Here is a 14,629-nt window from a genome sequence, read left to right as displayed (position 1 = left end):
TTTCAATGCACTCTCACCAATAGTAATTGAAACTTGACAAAAGTTATTTTGCACACACACACACACACACACACACACACACACACACACACACACACACACACACACACACACACTATTTCTCATAATAGTGGGGGTAAATGGTAACTGTCCAAGTGTATGGTGCTACTAGCAAAACAATAAAACAACGTATTGTTTACCCATAAAATATGCCAACCTTCAATTATTTATGTAGTAACAATAGCCTGAGCAGTAACACTTCAAATGGAAGATGCTGACAGTTAATTTTATTGATAAAATACATGAACCATTAAGCTAATAAGAAAACATCAGTCACAAGGACTTAAAGTTAAATAATAAAATTATTTATTTGAAATAAATATGTTGAAATAAATATGTTAAAGCATCACCTTCCTTTCCAAATACAGATACAAACAGTCCAGAACTTGCACAAGGAGTTGAAAATAAAACATTAGATCACACAAATGATGTTAAAAACTAACAACTAAATTAAAAGCTATCTGGTTCTGGCTAAAAAAAAAAAAATTTCTTACTATATCTACATTTTAAGTGCAAAATAGAATTTTCACTTTTCATACAGGCAGTATGATACAGCCTCAACTCTGCCTCCAAGGGTATTCTCCAGCAGGCAAATCAGTAAGTCTTATAACGTTCTGAAGTGATTAACTTGCATTAACATTCTATTTATATGTCTCTGGACAGGATTTCCTGTGACTTTAGATAACATTTAGTAGACACCTTCCTTTTTTTGCAGTTACAAGCTTCTAAGTGTGTGTGTGTGTGTGTGTGTGGGGGGGGGGGGGTTACAACAGCTACTACCTAAATAAAGCTTCATCATCATCTTCTGACATCAACATCTTCAAACAGAAAGGGCTGTAAAATAGAAACACGTCTCAATCAAAAGTAATGCATCACCAATTAAAGTGAATTTAATTTCAAAGCTGGGCGGATTTGCTTATATTTTCATAAGTTTTTAATATACTTTAAAGGTGTTAAAGACAGGGTGCTATTCTGGTTTATTTTTCCCTTTGCTGTCTTGTTTCCAAACTAGAAGATATGGAATAATGAGGACAATGGAATTGAAATTCCACATTTAGTGTGTGTGTGTGTGTGTGTGTGTGTGTGTGTGTGTGTGTGTGTGTGTGTGTGTCTGTGTATATGTATATATATATATATATATAGTTTTATATATCATTTTATATATATTATATTTTTTTTATATATATATATATATATATATATATATATATATATATACATATATATATATATATATATATATATACATCTTATATATTATGTATAAATATCTATATATATTTCACAGAGGATACCACTCCTGTGGAACAGACTTAACATTCACATAAAACAAAGTTCACCCCTGTTCATTTTCTAGCACAATTAGATTTATGGATGGGGAGCAAAATATTTACCCCAGGACTGCCCCCTGTACCACTAAAGGACAGATGCAGCTCCTAAATGCCTTTTCCCGTGCATAGGTCCCCTTAAATTGTCATGGTATGATGTCACTTATTCTTATTAGGAGTAATATGTAATTTTCGACCATGGGATGAGAAAGGGCAATCTATAACCAAATGGGATAGGTTATTTCAAGCACAAAAAGGGAATGTGACTAGGCTTAAAATGGCCTGCAAGGGCAGCTAGCCTAGTACTTACCTATGAACCTACATCTATATCTATATCTATCTATCTATCTATCTATCTATCTATCTATCTATCTATCTATATTTGCACACATAGAGAGAGATTTTACTGGATGGAGAAGTGTCTACTCGAATCTCTTCTTTTTATTTATAGTTGAAAATCAATGGACTGATTGTAAAAGCAAATTATTTTGTAAACTTTAGTTTTAAAAACTTGAGCTCCGCTGTGGTGACCCCTAACTGGGAAAAGCCGAAAGACACAACAACAACAACAAAAAAAAAGTTTCAAAAACTTGAGCTACTATTTATAACTACTAACAGAATATCAGATTATATTTTTTATTTAACATTTGGTGAAAAAATCTGCAGTGACAATCGTACTATTTTAGTCAGTTGCACTTACATAAAATATATCATACTTTGTAGACAGAATACTCTTTGTACATTTTGCTGACAGCAAATCACTCTTATCTTTCAGAAGTATACTTATTACTTTTTGAAAATTGCTTGCATGTCCAAATGTCACACAGGTTTAGGGCTGAGTTGCTATGCTTTGACAGATTACAGAATAAACACTATTTTATGGAAATTATGTTTTTTTATAGAGAGCTAGAATGTTTAACATTGTGTTATTAATAGACACCTTTTAAGAGTTAAAAAGCAAAGAACTCGGTTTTCTCTGATGACATAAGTATGCCCATTTTGCAACAAAAGGTAGCAATGCTCATTTACAAACTCATAGCTGGTGTGCTTTTAAGTCATGAAGTACATATTAAACCAATATGTTCCCTACATTTATTATATACAAACCATACAAGCTAAACTGACATTTTAATAATGTTTGTCTGAGTTTGTCTCCTGTCTCTTGCCATGTGAGTTAAACTTTTACTTGTAAGTTAAATGCATTTTGTATATTACAGATATTTCTAGTCTAGTGGAAATACAAATATGTTTTACATGCATTTTTACTCTTCTCTAAAAAGGATTATTACATTTACATCCACGACTTCCCAGACAGTTTTAAAGAGCAAATAAAAGGAAAAAAAGTTCATTATAATAACCCAATGGTTACAATGTAGCTACTGGCTTTACACACTCCTAATGTTGTAGAATTGCCCCTATTGCCCTGCGCTAGCTATGCCTCTGATTTTAAATCTGAAGTTACACCACCAAATAGTCAGTGGAGACCAGCACTGATAAGACTGAATGTTTAAGTCATTATACTTTAAAACCATCCAAGCTCTGTGGGGAACAAGGATGTGCTTTCACTATGACAGCATCCTTGGTGGGGAAGGTAGGTGGTTCATTCTTTTGGAAACACCTACACATAAGTATAGAGGTGGACTTGGCAGCATATGAATTAAACTGTCACCGTACTGCAGAGTATATAGATGGATGGGTGTACTCATGCACCTCTCCCTCCAGGCAGCAGAGTCAGTGTCATCACAGCCAGTGCTGCTGGGTAATGGTAGTTTGATTAGCAAACCATGTGATGTGCTCCTGCCTTTTAATTTTGGCACAAACAAAACTGCTATTAAGACTTGGATTAGCACAATAATTTAAAATGTATCGCCACTCATTAATTAATTATTATTTTTTTTTTAACAAATAAGTCAATCATCTTGTAGTATACAATATATACTTAGATGACAGGTTTTACTAAATAAGGAAGTAGATTTATCATTGCACAGAACTTATAATTTGTGTCTTAGTTTAGTTAAGAGACTTGATCCAAACAAGACATAGCTAGAAGTAATGGAAATGGAATGAGTCAAACTTTGCACTCTGAAGTACAGCAAATAACCCATCAACAGATTAAACCTTATTTTTTTTCTGTTAACAATTAGTAAAACCTTTTACATTTACAGACATTACTAACTTTAGACCAATAGCTATCTTATCTCCCTCTCTAAAGTACTGTACTTGAAAATGTATTCAAAAACTATTGCTAAACTACCTCCTGCAGGAAGAACTCCTATTCCCCACACAAAATGGCTTCCATCCTTCCTATAGTACTAACACTACACTTTTGTCCTATAAGAATACTGTACATAAAGCTGCAGGTAATGGCAAACTAGTCTCCTCCTTATTTATAGACTTGTCTAAAGCCTTCAGCACAATTTGTCATGGCAAACTTCTTCTGCAAATGTCCTCAGTAGGTCTCTCTCAGCACAGCCTTCTGTGGTTCAAATGCTACCTGTCCAATAGGTATCAGTCAGTAAAATGGCACTCTATGCTATCTCCATACCTCCCAGTCACCACCAGTGTATCACAGGGCTCTAACCTTGGTCCCCTCCTCTTTAACCTTCTCACCAACAACCACCATACATCCACACAACAGTTCTCCCTAATACGGTATACGGATGACTCCACATTCATTTGCACTTCTGGCAACATGGCACACCTCCAAAAAAATATTCAGGAAGCTTTAACAGCAACTGAAACATGGTTTTGTAACTCACAACTCACGCTTAACCCTAAAAAATAAACTACTACTTTTTTCCTGAATCCTTCTCCCATGAAGAAAGAAAAATTAAAGTTCTCTCTCCTGATAATACAACCATTGAAGTCACTTCTCATACCAAATTATTAGGGATGGTACTGTATGATAACCTTAAACTTGCCCTGCATATGCAAAACTGTGTAAAAAAAACTCATCAAAAACTAAGGATGCTTTATAGAGCCAAAAACTTTCTCACTGCCACAAATAAAGCTATACTTACCATTACTTAACTTCTCTCCAACACTTCGTTATGGTGCCTGAAGGTTAAAACAATGAGCAAAATGGTCACACAAACAAAACAATCAGTAAAAACTACAAGAAAAATCTAGCCAAGCTAGAGTTTCCACTGTGTGATTCCTTAAACCTCTTGTATTAGAGGCACATGGGATATAAGCAAATGACCCCTTAAGGACATCAAGCGTTTTAGCTATATGGCAGTTTTGAATGCCCGTGAGGTTTATTTTTCTTTTTAAGTCTATAATGGACACATTCAGGCCAATAAAGCCAAACCCCACTAGCTGAAACACTTTAGCATCTGAACTGTGGCTCTGGGAGATATCCAGTTCATTAAAACAACTTTCATGTTATAATTCTGTTTTGAGAAATTAAATGAAACACAAATGGTCACTATTTATTTTTAATTTTGATCTGGGTATGCAATATCCTTTTAAGTAGCTAAGCTAGCAATCACAGACATAAAACATATATTGTCTGCTGGTGATCATATAATTTACTAGTATTAAGATTTGATGCGCTATACTGACAACTGCAACAAAGTAACAAATATAGTTTTTGTTTTTAAATTATTAAACATACTTGTAATACTACTTTGGAATTTCAGTTAAACAAACAAAAACATGAAGTTTTATTTTTGGGTTTAGTACTAGTGAAAGTCGTTAATTACACACCTGAAATAATCTTTATGTCTACTTAACAATCACTGTTATAAGCTTTAAATATTATTTTAAATAAATTAATTAAATCTTAACATCTCTCATGATGTAACAGCAATAAAGATGAAAACAAGCATTTTCACATTTATTGTTTAAATTTCTTTCTTCATTATTCTTTTGGAAATAAATTAAAGCCAAGCCAAAAAAATTCTATTCAACACATGCTATCTCTATTCCTTGCTTTGCCAGCATGCAGTAAAAATCACAGATCCTGAAAGTCAGTTACAAAGGAAATACAGCAATATACCACCCATAGCATTAGATGGTGATATGCAGTTCAAATTGTTACTGCTAGCCACTGCCCTTACTAAAAATCTTTAGCAAAATTAAAGCTTTGCTATGACAAATAAATGAAACTATAAACTTACTAAAACAGACGGAGAAAAGAAAACAGAATAAAAAAATGTACTTACATATATTTTGAACTGCGGTGGTGGTGCTGCAGTAGCATTGTCGCTTCACAGTAAGACGTTGTCCTGTTTGATTCTCAGCTAGAGCGTCTTCTGTGTGGAGACATGCGTGAATGGGCGTACCTTCATTGAAGGTTGTGCATCAGAGCCGGCAACTCTGTACGTAAAAATCTACTGCCAATCATTAACGGACCGGAGTTCCGCTGTGGCGACCCCTAACCAGGAAAAGCCGAAAGACACAACAACAACTTACATATATTTTGAAAGCAGAAAGTTCATTTATTTTAGTTTCAATAGCTTGAAACAACTGCACTGGGGCAAAATGATAATCAGAATGCAGACTCCAATGTATAAACCTTAGTATCAACCCAGTTATCAAAATTTTTTTTAAATAGGTATAATGATTCGGACAGCCTAATTAATAGAGAAAGTTTATTCTATATGCATACCACAGAATTTGACATAGATTTTGCTCTACCAACAGTTCTACATCTTCCAATTTTAATGAATAATACACCTAGCAATTTGAATAGAATATATAAGCTCAATATTTAGTAAAAACCAGAGCTCCTCATTCCTTAATGCCCAATAAGCTAGACACAGCTTTCCTTGCATAAACCTATAATTTATGGAAAAATGCTTAAATCTTCTAATCTAGCTTGATATGGAAGATTTTTCATCCCAGAAATTCTCTTTGTAAATTTTCTCTGTATTCCTTCCAAAATGAATAAATTCCCTTTGCACAAAACATCATATTATTTTCAATAATAGCTGGAACATATGCAATAATTCTACAGCTTTGAGCATTTTGGTTTTAATAACTTGGACTTGTGATCTAAATTTAAAATTAGTACAAATTCTAATGCCCAAATCCTTACAGTCTGACAAATTTGATAAAACTGTGGTTCCTAATTTTACTTTGGCATCCAAACTAGGTTTCCCAAAGTAAAGAACCCCACATTTATCTTTATTAATATTTAACCCACGATAATTTAACCAAAAACTTACTTTACTCAGGTACAGATTAAATTCTTCTACATCCATTGATGATGTTATAACTTGTCCAACTTTGAGATCATCAGTATATTTTGCCATCTAGATATAGGAAAGCTTTGGTAGCTGAGAAAAAAACTTTATTAAATAGCACTGGGTCCAGTAATGAGCCTTGCAGGACCCCTTTAAACATGTCAGTCCAGTTAGATAGATCATTTTTAATTCTAACTCACTGCTTCCTCCCACTCAGCCAGTTTGAGACCTAATGTATAATATATGGATTTGTCAGCTTTTCAAGCATTACATCAATAATTATATTTTGTGGAATACTGTCAAAAGAATACCACAACAACAGATAGACCCTGATCCAAGACCAAAGTAACAGGGTGATAAAAAGTTGTCAGATTAGTAAATGCTGATTTATTATAGGCAAAACACATTGAAACAGATCCAACAGACAATATTTTAAATCAGTAGTCAAGACAGATAGTAAATATCTTTCAAAGCTCTTACCCTCCAAGGGAGTTAGATTAATTGGCCTGTAACTGGAGATATTATCCACTGAACCACCCTTATGAAGAGGTATATCATCTGCATATTTCTAATTTAAAGGGACTTAACCATGAAATAGCACTGTATTAAAGAAGGATACAATAATCATAGAAATATATTTAGAATAAGTGACCTAAAGCATCCTCGTAAGCTCTTGGGACCCAGAGAACTGTCATGTCTTATACAGCCTAACAATTTTCTTACAGTGTCCAAACTAAAAAATGGACATTTGTAAATATCATCCTCTAAGATATCTCTAACACAACAATAGACCCTATTCATGGAATCATTCAGAAGAAAATATTTACTAAACACCTAATCTAATTCTATTCCATCATATAATGCTTTTTTTATTCACAATCATAGGGCCCACTCCATTTTTTGTACCTTTAAAATTCTGAACATAAGAATAAAATTTGTTTCAGACATTAACCAAAATATAAAATCCCTTGTGAACAAGGAGCAAAAAATCCAGGCTGAGAATGTATTCCAAAATAACAGCAAGAAATCCACGAATAAATGTTCAGGTACCAGTTTATTAACAGAGGACACAAGCGCTTTCACTGTTGCTTCTTCAGGTGTAACTCCTGCCATAAAAGCACACACCTTATATACTCTTCCTAATTAGTCTAAATGATCAATTAACATACTAAAACATTTAAAAAGATAGTACACATAAAAATAATACCTAGTTGAAATGCATTTGTATTACAAGATACACATACTAGAACATTTTAAAAGATAGTACACATAAAAACATAAATAAATATTATCTAATTGAAATGCATTTATAATAGTGGACAGTGAAATTATACATATAAATATATTCATATAAAAATTATGTTTATTAATTTAAAATATATTTATTTAAAAATATATATATATTTATTTATTTAATTATTTAAAATATATATGTGTATATATATATATATATATATATATATATATATATATATATATATATAAATATTTAACAAGACATAAATATATATTAATGAATGTATTTAAATTTAAAATTTTTGAACATGTTAAAAATGTTAAAAATGAATCAAGATGGCACTAATATGTTTAGCTAGAGCATTAGTCTTTGACTTCTTCCTAACATGATACAGATGCTCCCTGATTCTTAGTGCCATGGGAGATGACCATGTATTTAAGTTTAGAGTTTTATCTCTTATATATGAGAATGGCAGGGTTGGTGATGTAAGAGCTAGAACAGAGGATACGGAAGCAAAATGGATTGTGAGGCTCAGATCTAGTTTTGGACATGGTCTTAATGAGTGCATTCCTATTAAGCCTGTGCTTCGTAATAGACCATTGAATAGATGAATCTTGATTCATTTTTAACATTTCTAACATGTTCAAAAATTTTAAATTTAAATACATTCATTAATATATATTTATATCTTGTTAAAAATTTATATATATATATATATATATATATATATATATATATATATATACATATATTTTTAAATAATTAAATAAATAAATATATATATATTTTTAAATAAATATATTTTAAATTAATAAACATAATTTTTTATATGAATATATTTATATGTATAATTTCACTGTCCACTATTATAAATGCATTTCAATTAGATAATATTTATTTATGTTTTTATGTGTACTATCTTTTAAAATGTTCTAGTATGTGTATCTTGTAATACAAATGCATTTCAACTAGGTATTATTTTTATGTGTACTATCTTTTTAAATGTTTTAGTATGTTAATTGATCATTTAGATTAATTAGGAAGAGTATATAAGGTGTGTGCTTTTATGGCAGGAGTTACACCTGAAGAAGCAACTGTGAAAGTGCTTGTGTCCTCTGTTAATAAACTGGTACCTGAACATTTATTCGTGGATTTCTTGCTGTTATTTTGGAATACATTCTCAGCCTGGATTTTTTGCTCCTTGTTCACAAGGGATTTTATATTTGTTTCTGCTATATTGCTGCGTTTTGGGCTCTATTTTTGCTGATTAACCAAAATATGTTCTTCATACTTACATGTAACTTTCAGTAGTGAGCTCTTCAATTTCCTACTAACTAAATTATAAGCTCCTTTAGCTGCAGCAGTCTTATGTATCTTTTCTATATACTAAACGTCTTCCTATTTTCATGTCAAAAGTTGAAGACATATCAGTTTGTGACATGCTTTTAGTGTGCATTAGTTTATACAAAAGCACTCCTGAAACTTAAGCCATTTACATGGTCATAGAAAAACTTCTGGCAAAGTACTTATTTGCAGTTTTAACATAATATATTTTGAGATGTCTGTTAGTTACGTTTTACTTTGCTGAGTATTTTTATTATTTAAAATTATCCCTGACTCTTTGCTAATTGTGTGCGGGTGTGCCAGTCAGATGAAAACTGTTGATTGAGCTGATTTGTTTTACATGGCCAGGATTTTATCATTTTATAGTACTGCCTCAGATTAATTACTGTATTGGAGTTAAAAGTACTGTCCTGAAGAAACCTCTGATTTGTATCACTTCTACCAACTTAATTTTCTTTGCCTAAATACTTGCGATTATGTTATCCATAATTTATGTACTCGAAGCTTGCCCCATACGTTAATTAGGTCCACCTAACTTATGCATTCCCTTCCCAAAGAAAATCTTGTAGCTGCATACATAGCTGATGAGTCATCTCTCGGCTGATGTAGTCCCTTCAAAAAATCTTGTTTACAGAAATTAAAGTGAGGCACACCTCATTGTTTAAATAACATAATTCACTTTGTTATGTAAGTTTCTGCAGATTTTCTTACTTTATTTAAAATCTTATTTTTGTTCCCTTTTTAACCTATATATTACCAAATTTCTTTTTTTTTATAGCCTGAAACAGAAACAACTTTTCCTGCTCTCAAAAATCCTGAGATCCCCTCTCTGTCAAGAAGACCCTGTGAATAAAAAATAAATACATAATAATGGCTCCAACTCACCAAATGTATACCACCATTTTTGTAGAATACTTTAATTTTACCATTCCTTGCTTAGTAAGTCAGTCAGAATGAGATCTTTTACAGGCTTTAAAGAGTAAAATGTATTACACCACATATCTATAGGGAAGGTAGGATTTAAGCTCTATTTCCACTAACAAAAGAATGGAGTACATATGTGTACTCTGTTTTATATTAAACAGTAGTACATAATATATAAGTATCCAATCAAAAGTCAAAGACACACTTTTTTACATGAAAGTCTCATGAAACATAATTCATTACATTTTAAATTTATATAGTCTGCATTTGTCCATTTTTGTACATACTTCCTGATCTCACTATGCCAGTCTGTTAGGCATTACTTTACCTTGAAAAAACATTATTTTGTGCCAACACTAAAATACATAACATCAGAACAGCTGTATCAGTGGAAAAGTGCTGGAATACATTTAAATTCAAATACTATTTGTACCTTAAAATTCACTTTTCATTCACTTTTAAATAAAGCAATTTACCTAAAAAAACACTCTCAGTTTTTACATATTGTGCTGTTTAAACAGTTATACAAATAAAATAAAAAAAATACATATTTGTTGATTTATCACCAGACTACTAATAGTCCTCTGGATCAAAGGTCTGGTATTGACTTATGAACCTAAATCTGATACAGCTGTAATACAGCTATTTTACTTATTTTTTTAAAAAAATAGAATTTCATAGTTTACTACAACTCACAAAGGAGCATATTATATGATTGTTTTCCTTACTCTATTACTTCTTTCTGCAATGGTGATATTCTGAGAAAACTGTAAGTCTAAATGAATGGTTGACTATAGACATCACTTCATTCCACAATCTTCTTTCACATCTTTGAAGTCCCATGATAACTAAGAAAAGTATTTGTGTTATTCTGAAAGTGTTGTCTGATAGTGTAATTAAATTAAATTCACTTTCACAAGCCTTAATTTGATTGTCTAGCTATAAACCAGCAGAAGCACTTACTAATTTTTCTGTTCTAGAATTTTCTTTCCTCTGGAAGACTTAAGGACAAGCAACTGGAACCTCATCACCACCTTACTATCAGCATTTGGTACCTCAGACATGACTACTTGCCTCTTCTTAGGCCTCCCTTCAATGGGAGATATCAAGAAGATGAGTTCATCATGCTCTGCATTAAGACACAAAGCAGGATGAAAGCAATTTGGCGATCATGATTACAGTATAATCCATCAAAATATTATCTGCTGAATTTTCCTTGAATAAATCAAAGTTTCTTAATACATTGTTTTAATCTAAAATAAGTAGGCAAAGGTAAACAAAAGCAAACATACATATGTCTTTCTACTCTGCTCAAAATTGTAATCTGAACTTCAGTTATTTTAAAGTAATAATTTCTGAGATTGCTGCATTTAAAAAAAAGTAAACAAAAATGAGAGAATAAAGCAATAGCAGTCTGAAAGATTTGTTTCTGTTTAGGCAGCCCTTTCACAAAGTTTTGACAATTTTTTTTCAGCACACTGTCATAAGTTACAGTTTGACCATCCATACTAGTAGCAAGTATTAGTATTTTTCTCATATGAGAAATGGGTCATCATCACCATGGTTGGCTATATGAAGGTGGTCGTCTAAGAAAAGTAGCAACATACATCCACTGATATTGTAGGGTGCATGTTCAATCAATCTGTTAGAGATGATCATCAAAAAAGCAAATCGTTCCAGCTATTCTCTTCCAAGTAGAGAGCTTCTTCATTAGAGTATGAACCCTATCTGTTGGCTACATTCTGTTCTTCTCAATGGTAGTTCATTTTTAAAGCTGAAATGCTAAAACATCAGGTAATTCGGTATCTCCACAAAGGTCCAGTCTTTAGGGATAATTAAAAGCAGCTATCTTTACTATTCATTCCGACAACAATGTAAAGCATTAATATAACCTATAAAGTATGCCCCTTGCCTACAAATATTGTTGATACTGGTGACTCTATTTTTGATGTATAACAATGTATGCTATATGCTGTTATAACCACTGCCTGATTGCTTTTCGCCCCTGGTCTCTACTGAAAATTGGTTTCTTGCCAAGTTGGACTATCCTAGTATAGAAATATAAGTAAACAAATGCTAAATACATGTATCTTCCACAAAAAATATGATATCCATTTGATCTCTGAGAAATAATTTTTGAAACCTGTATTGTGTTATGGCAATACTTTTTATTATAGAGTCTGAAAAATCTGTGTTTGTAGAAGGAAAAGAAATCAGAAGGGAATATGATTGCCTCACAGGTGTAAAAATGGAATAGCAACACCTGGGTTTTTAATGTGTTATCACTAAAGGAATGCTATCAAAAAACCTCCATTGACTCATATGTCTGAACTTTTGTTTAGTTTTACAACGATGGTATCATAAAAGGGCCATCTTTAAAGTCCATTTCCAGTAGAAGACTTGATGGATTTTTAAAAGATGGTATCAAGATAACATTAAGGGGAGCTTTTGGCTTTTTTAATACACTAAAAACTAGAAAAATGAAAGGTAAAATATTTTGTGATTATAGAATATAATATAACACGAGGCAAATTAAAAAAAAAACTTTGGTTAGGTCTTATAGAGGAAAGATGAATATTTAATAATAATTTCAGTATAATTGTACAGCAGCTATACTGTAAAATTGAATTTGACATGTGCTGAGTAATTATTTATTGCCTAGCTGATTTCAAAAAGCTGTTACAATGCAAATATTTCCTACTAGTTAAAGACAGTGCATTACATTCAAGATACCATTGCATGTCACAAAGCATTTATAACTTCGCCAAGAATTCAGATGATACTATTTGATATTTATAGACAGAGGGCACCACTTTTTTTAAATGACAAGACATTCTCTTTGCTATACTACATTAAAGAACGATAATTGTTGATAAATAATACAGTAAAACTCTGCAAGAAAATACTTATATTTTGGGAAATATATTTCAAATGATTTATGTTTTAGTCATGTCACTAAGCATACAAGTTTATTCTTATCCAGCTGTGTATCGAAACTCATTTTTAAAATTTTACAACTTTGAACATTTTAAAAGCATTTACATTTGCAATGAAAACCTGTAGAAATAATAATTTATAATTCATACCCCCAGAACCAATGTTGTGGTTTTGTTAAGTCATTGATGGCCTAATTCATCGGTGTGACTTAAAATGAATTACAGCACAATTCACAAACTGCTTATTGTATCAGTAACAGGACATGGCCACAGTGGTGAGATCAGACCAAACCTGCAGTGTAAAGGACTGCAAAAATAATGGAGTAACTGTTTATTTGTAGTCATGCATTATATCTCATGGTGGCTAATTGTTTCTGCATGTTATGGTTGTAAAAGTGATGTAATCTTCTTAAGCCTTGTTTTTAAAATTCTTATAGTTACTCAGCAACCATTTGATGGTAACAAGCCTATTAATAATCAATTTCTGTAAAATAATTGGTCTCCAAGTTGCAAAGCATATGAGCTGCATTGATTTGTTACATTTCCAACAGTCTTTGATTCTTAATAGCACAGTATATGAATCTACAATGTAAAACACAAAAGGTCATCAAGGATTGCACACCCACGGCATGGTATATCTGGTGTTCATAGTGTATTATTGTTTAAATCAGAATTCATCTGAGCTTAAAACATTTATTTTGTCAACCTTTTTTACAGCTGATTGGAAAATGGCACTATGTCATTGGAGCTACCAACAACACGATATATCAGAAGATGATGTCCAAGACTGACAACAGCTTCTGCTACATACTACCGTTAAATGAGACAGCCTTCTATTCAAAGGAGGCTACAAATATGTAAGTACATTTTGAATCAGTTTACGTAAAACTATACCATAAGGTTCCTCATTCAGTTTACTTAGAATGGGGCTACAAACTGAAGATAGTATTAAAAAGACTTTATTGAACAACTAATTTTTTTAAACCATAGCTTCAAGAAACATATGTTGTGTGCTGTTTGCATTCATTGCATTTACTTTGATAACTTATTGATTACTATTTCAGTTATCTTGGAGAAAACTGTGCACTTGGAATCATGCAAATCAATGGATACTTGTCTTCAGTCTGATGTTAATTTACTCCTAAATCTGCTTCTCCAAGTTTATATTGACTTGTATTAATATGTAAGGAGTATATTACTTTTGGCAGTGAGTGGTAATTTCATGCTGAGGTAGCACTCAGCAGTGAGGCTCTACTTATCCATGCCCTAAAGTGGGATTTCTCTAAAAACAGATTTAGTTCTTTATCTCTGCTAATTGACATATAGTAGTCCCATTGCCAGCTCACTAACACCCAGTGATAACATTCTAGATACTTCAGTTAGTGAGATTCTGAAAGGCAAACTGTTCCTAATGATGGCTGACATTATCTCTCCTGAATAATAGGATTCAGTGCCCTTGGAATATCAATAAATCTATAAGAAGTGCACTAAATAAAGTAGATGTGATTATGAATGACAATAAACCTGTTCTGCAAATGTCAGTGTGAAGATGCCTAAGATAAATGACATGCAAAACTCCATTCACAGACACTGAATACAGTCAATTCTGCC

The 14,629-nt window shown here is 32.1% G+C and overlaps 1 protein-coding gene across 1 annotated transcript in view; it reads left to right on the top strand.

Moving 5' to 3' along the window:
* Positions 1–14,629, top strand: part of LOC122790850 — a 183,190-nt gene that overhangs the window by 87,970 nt on the left and 80,591 nt on the right. Inside the window, exon 2 of the mRNA XM_044058496.1 lies at positions 13,736–13,875. Coding sequence (XP_043914431.1) covers positions 13,736–13,875 — 140 coding nt within the window. The remainder of the gene's footprint in view (positions 1–13,735; positions 13,876–14,629) is intronic.

The sequence above is a fragment of the Protopterus annectens genome, chromosome 16.part0 (assembly GCF_019279795.1).
Source record: "Protopterus annectens isolate FY-2018-M chromosome 16.part0, PAN1.0, whole genome shotgun sequence".
Taxonomy (NCBI): domain Eukaryota; kingdom Metazoa; phylum Chordata; order Ceratodontiformes; family Protopteridae; genus Protopterus; species Protopterus annectens.
This window is presented reverse-complemented; position numbering and strand designations above follow the sequence as displayed.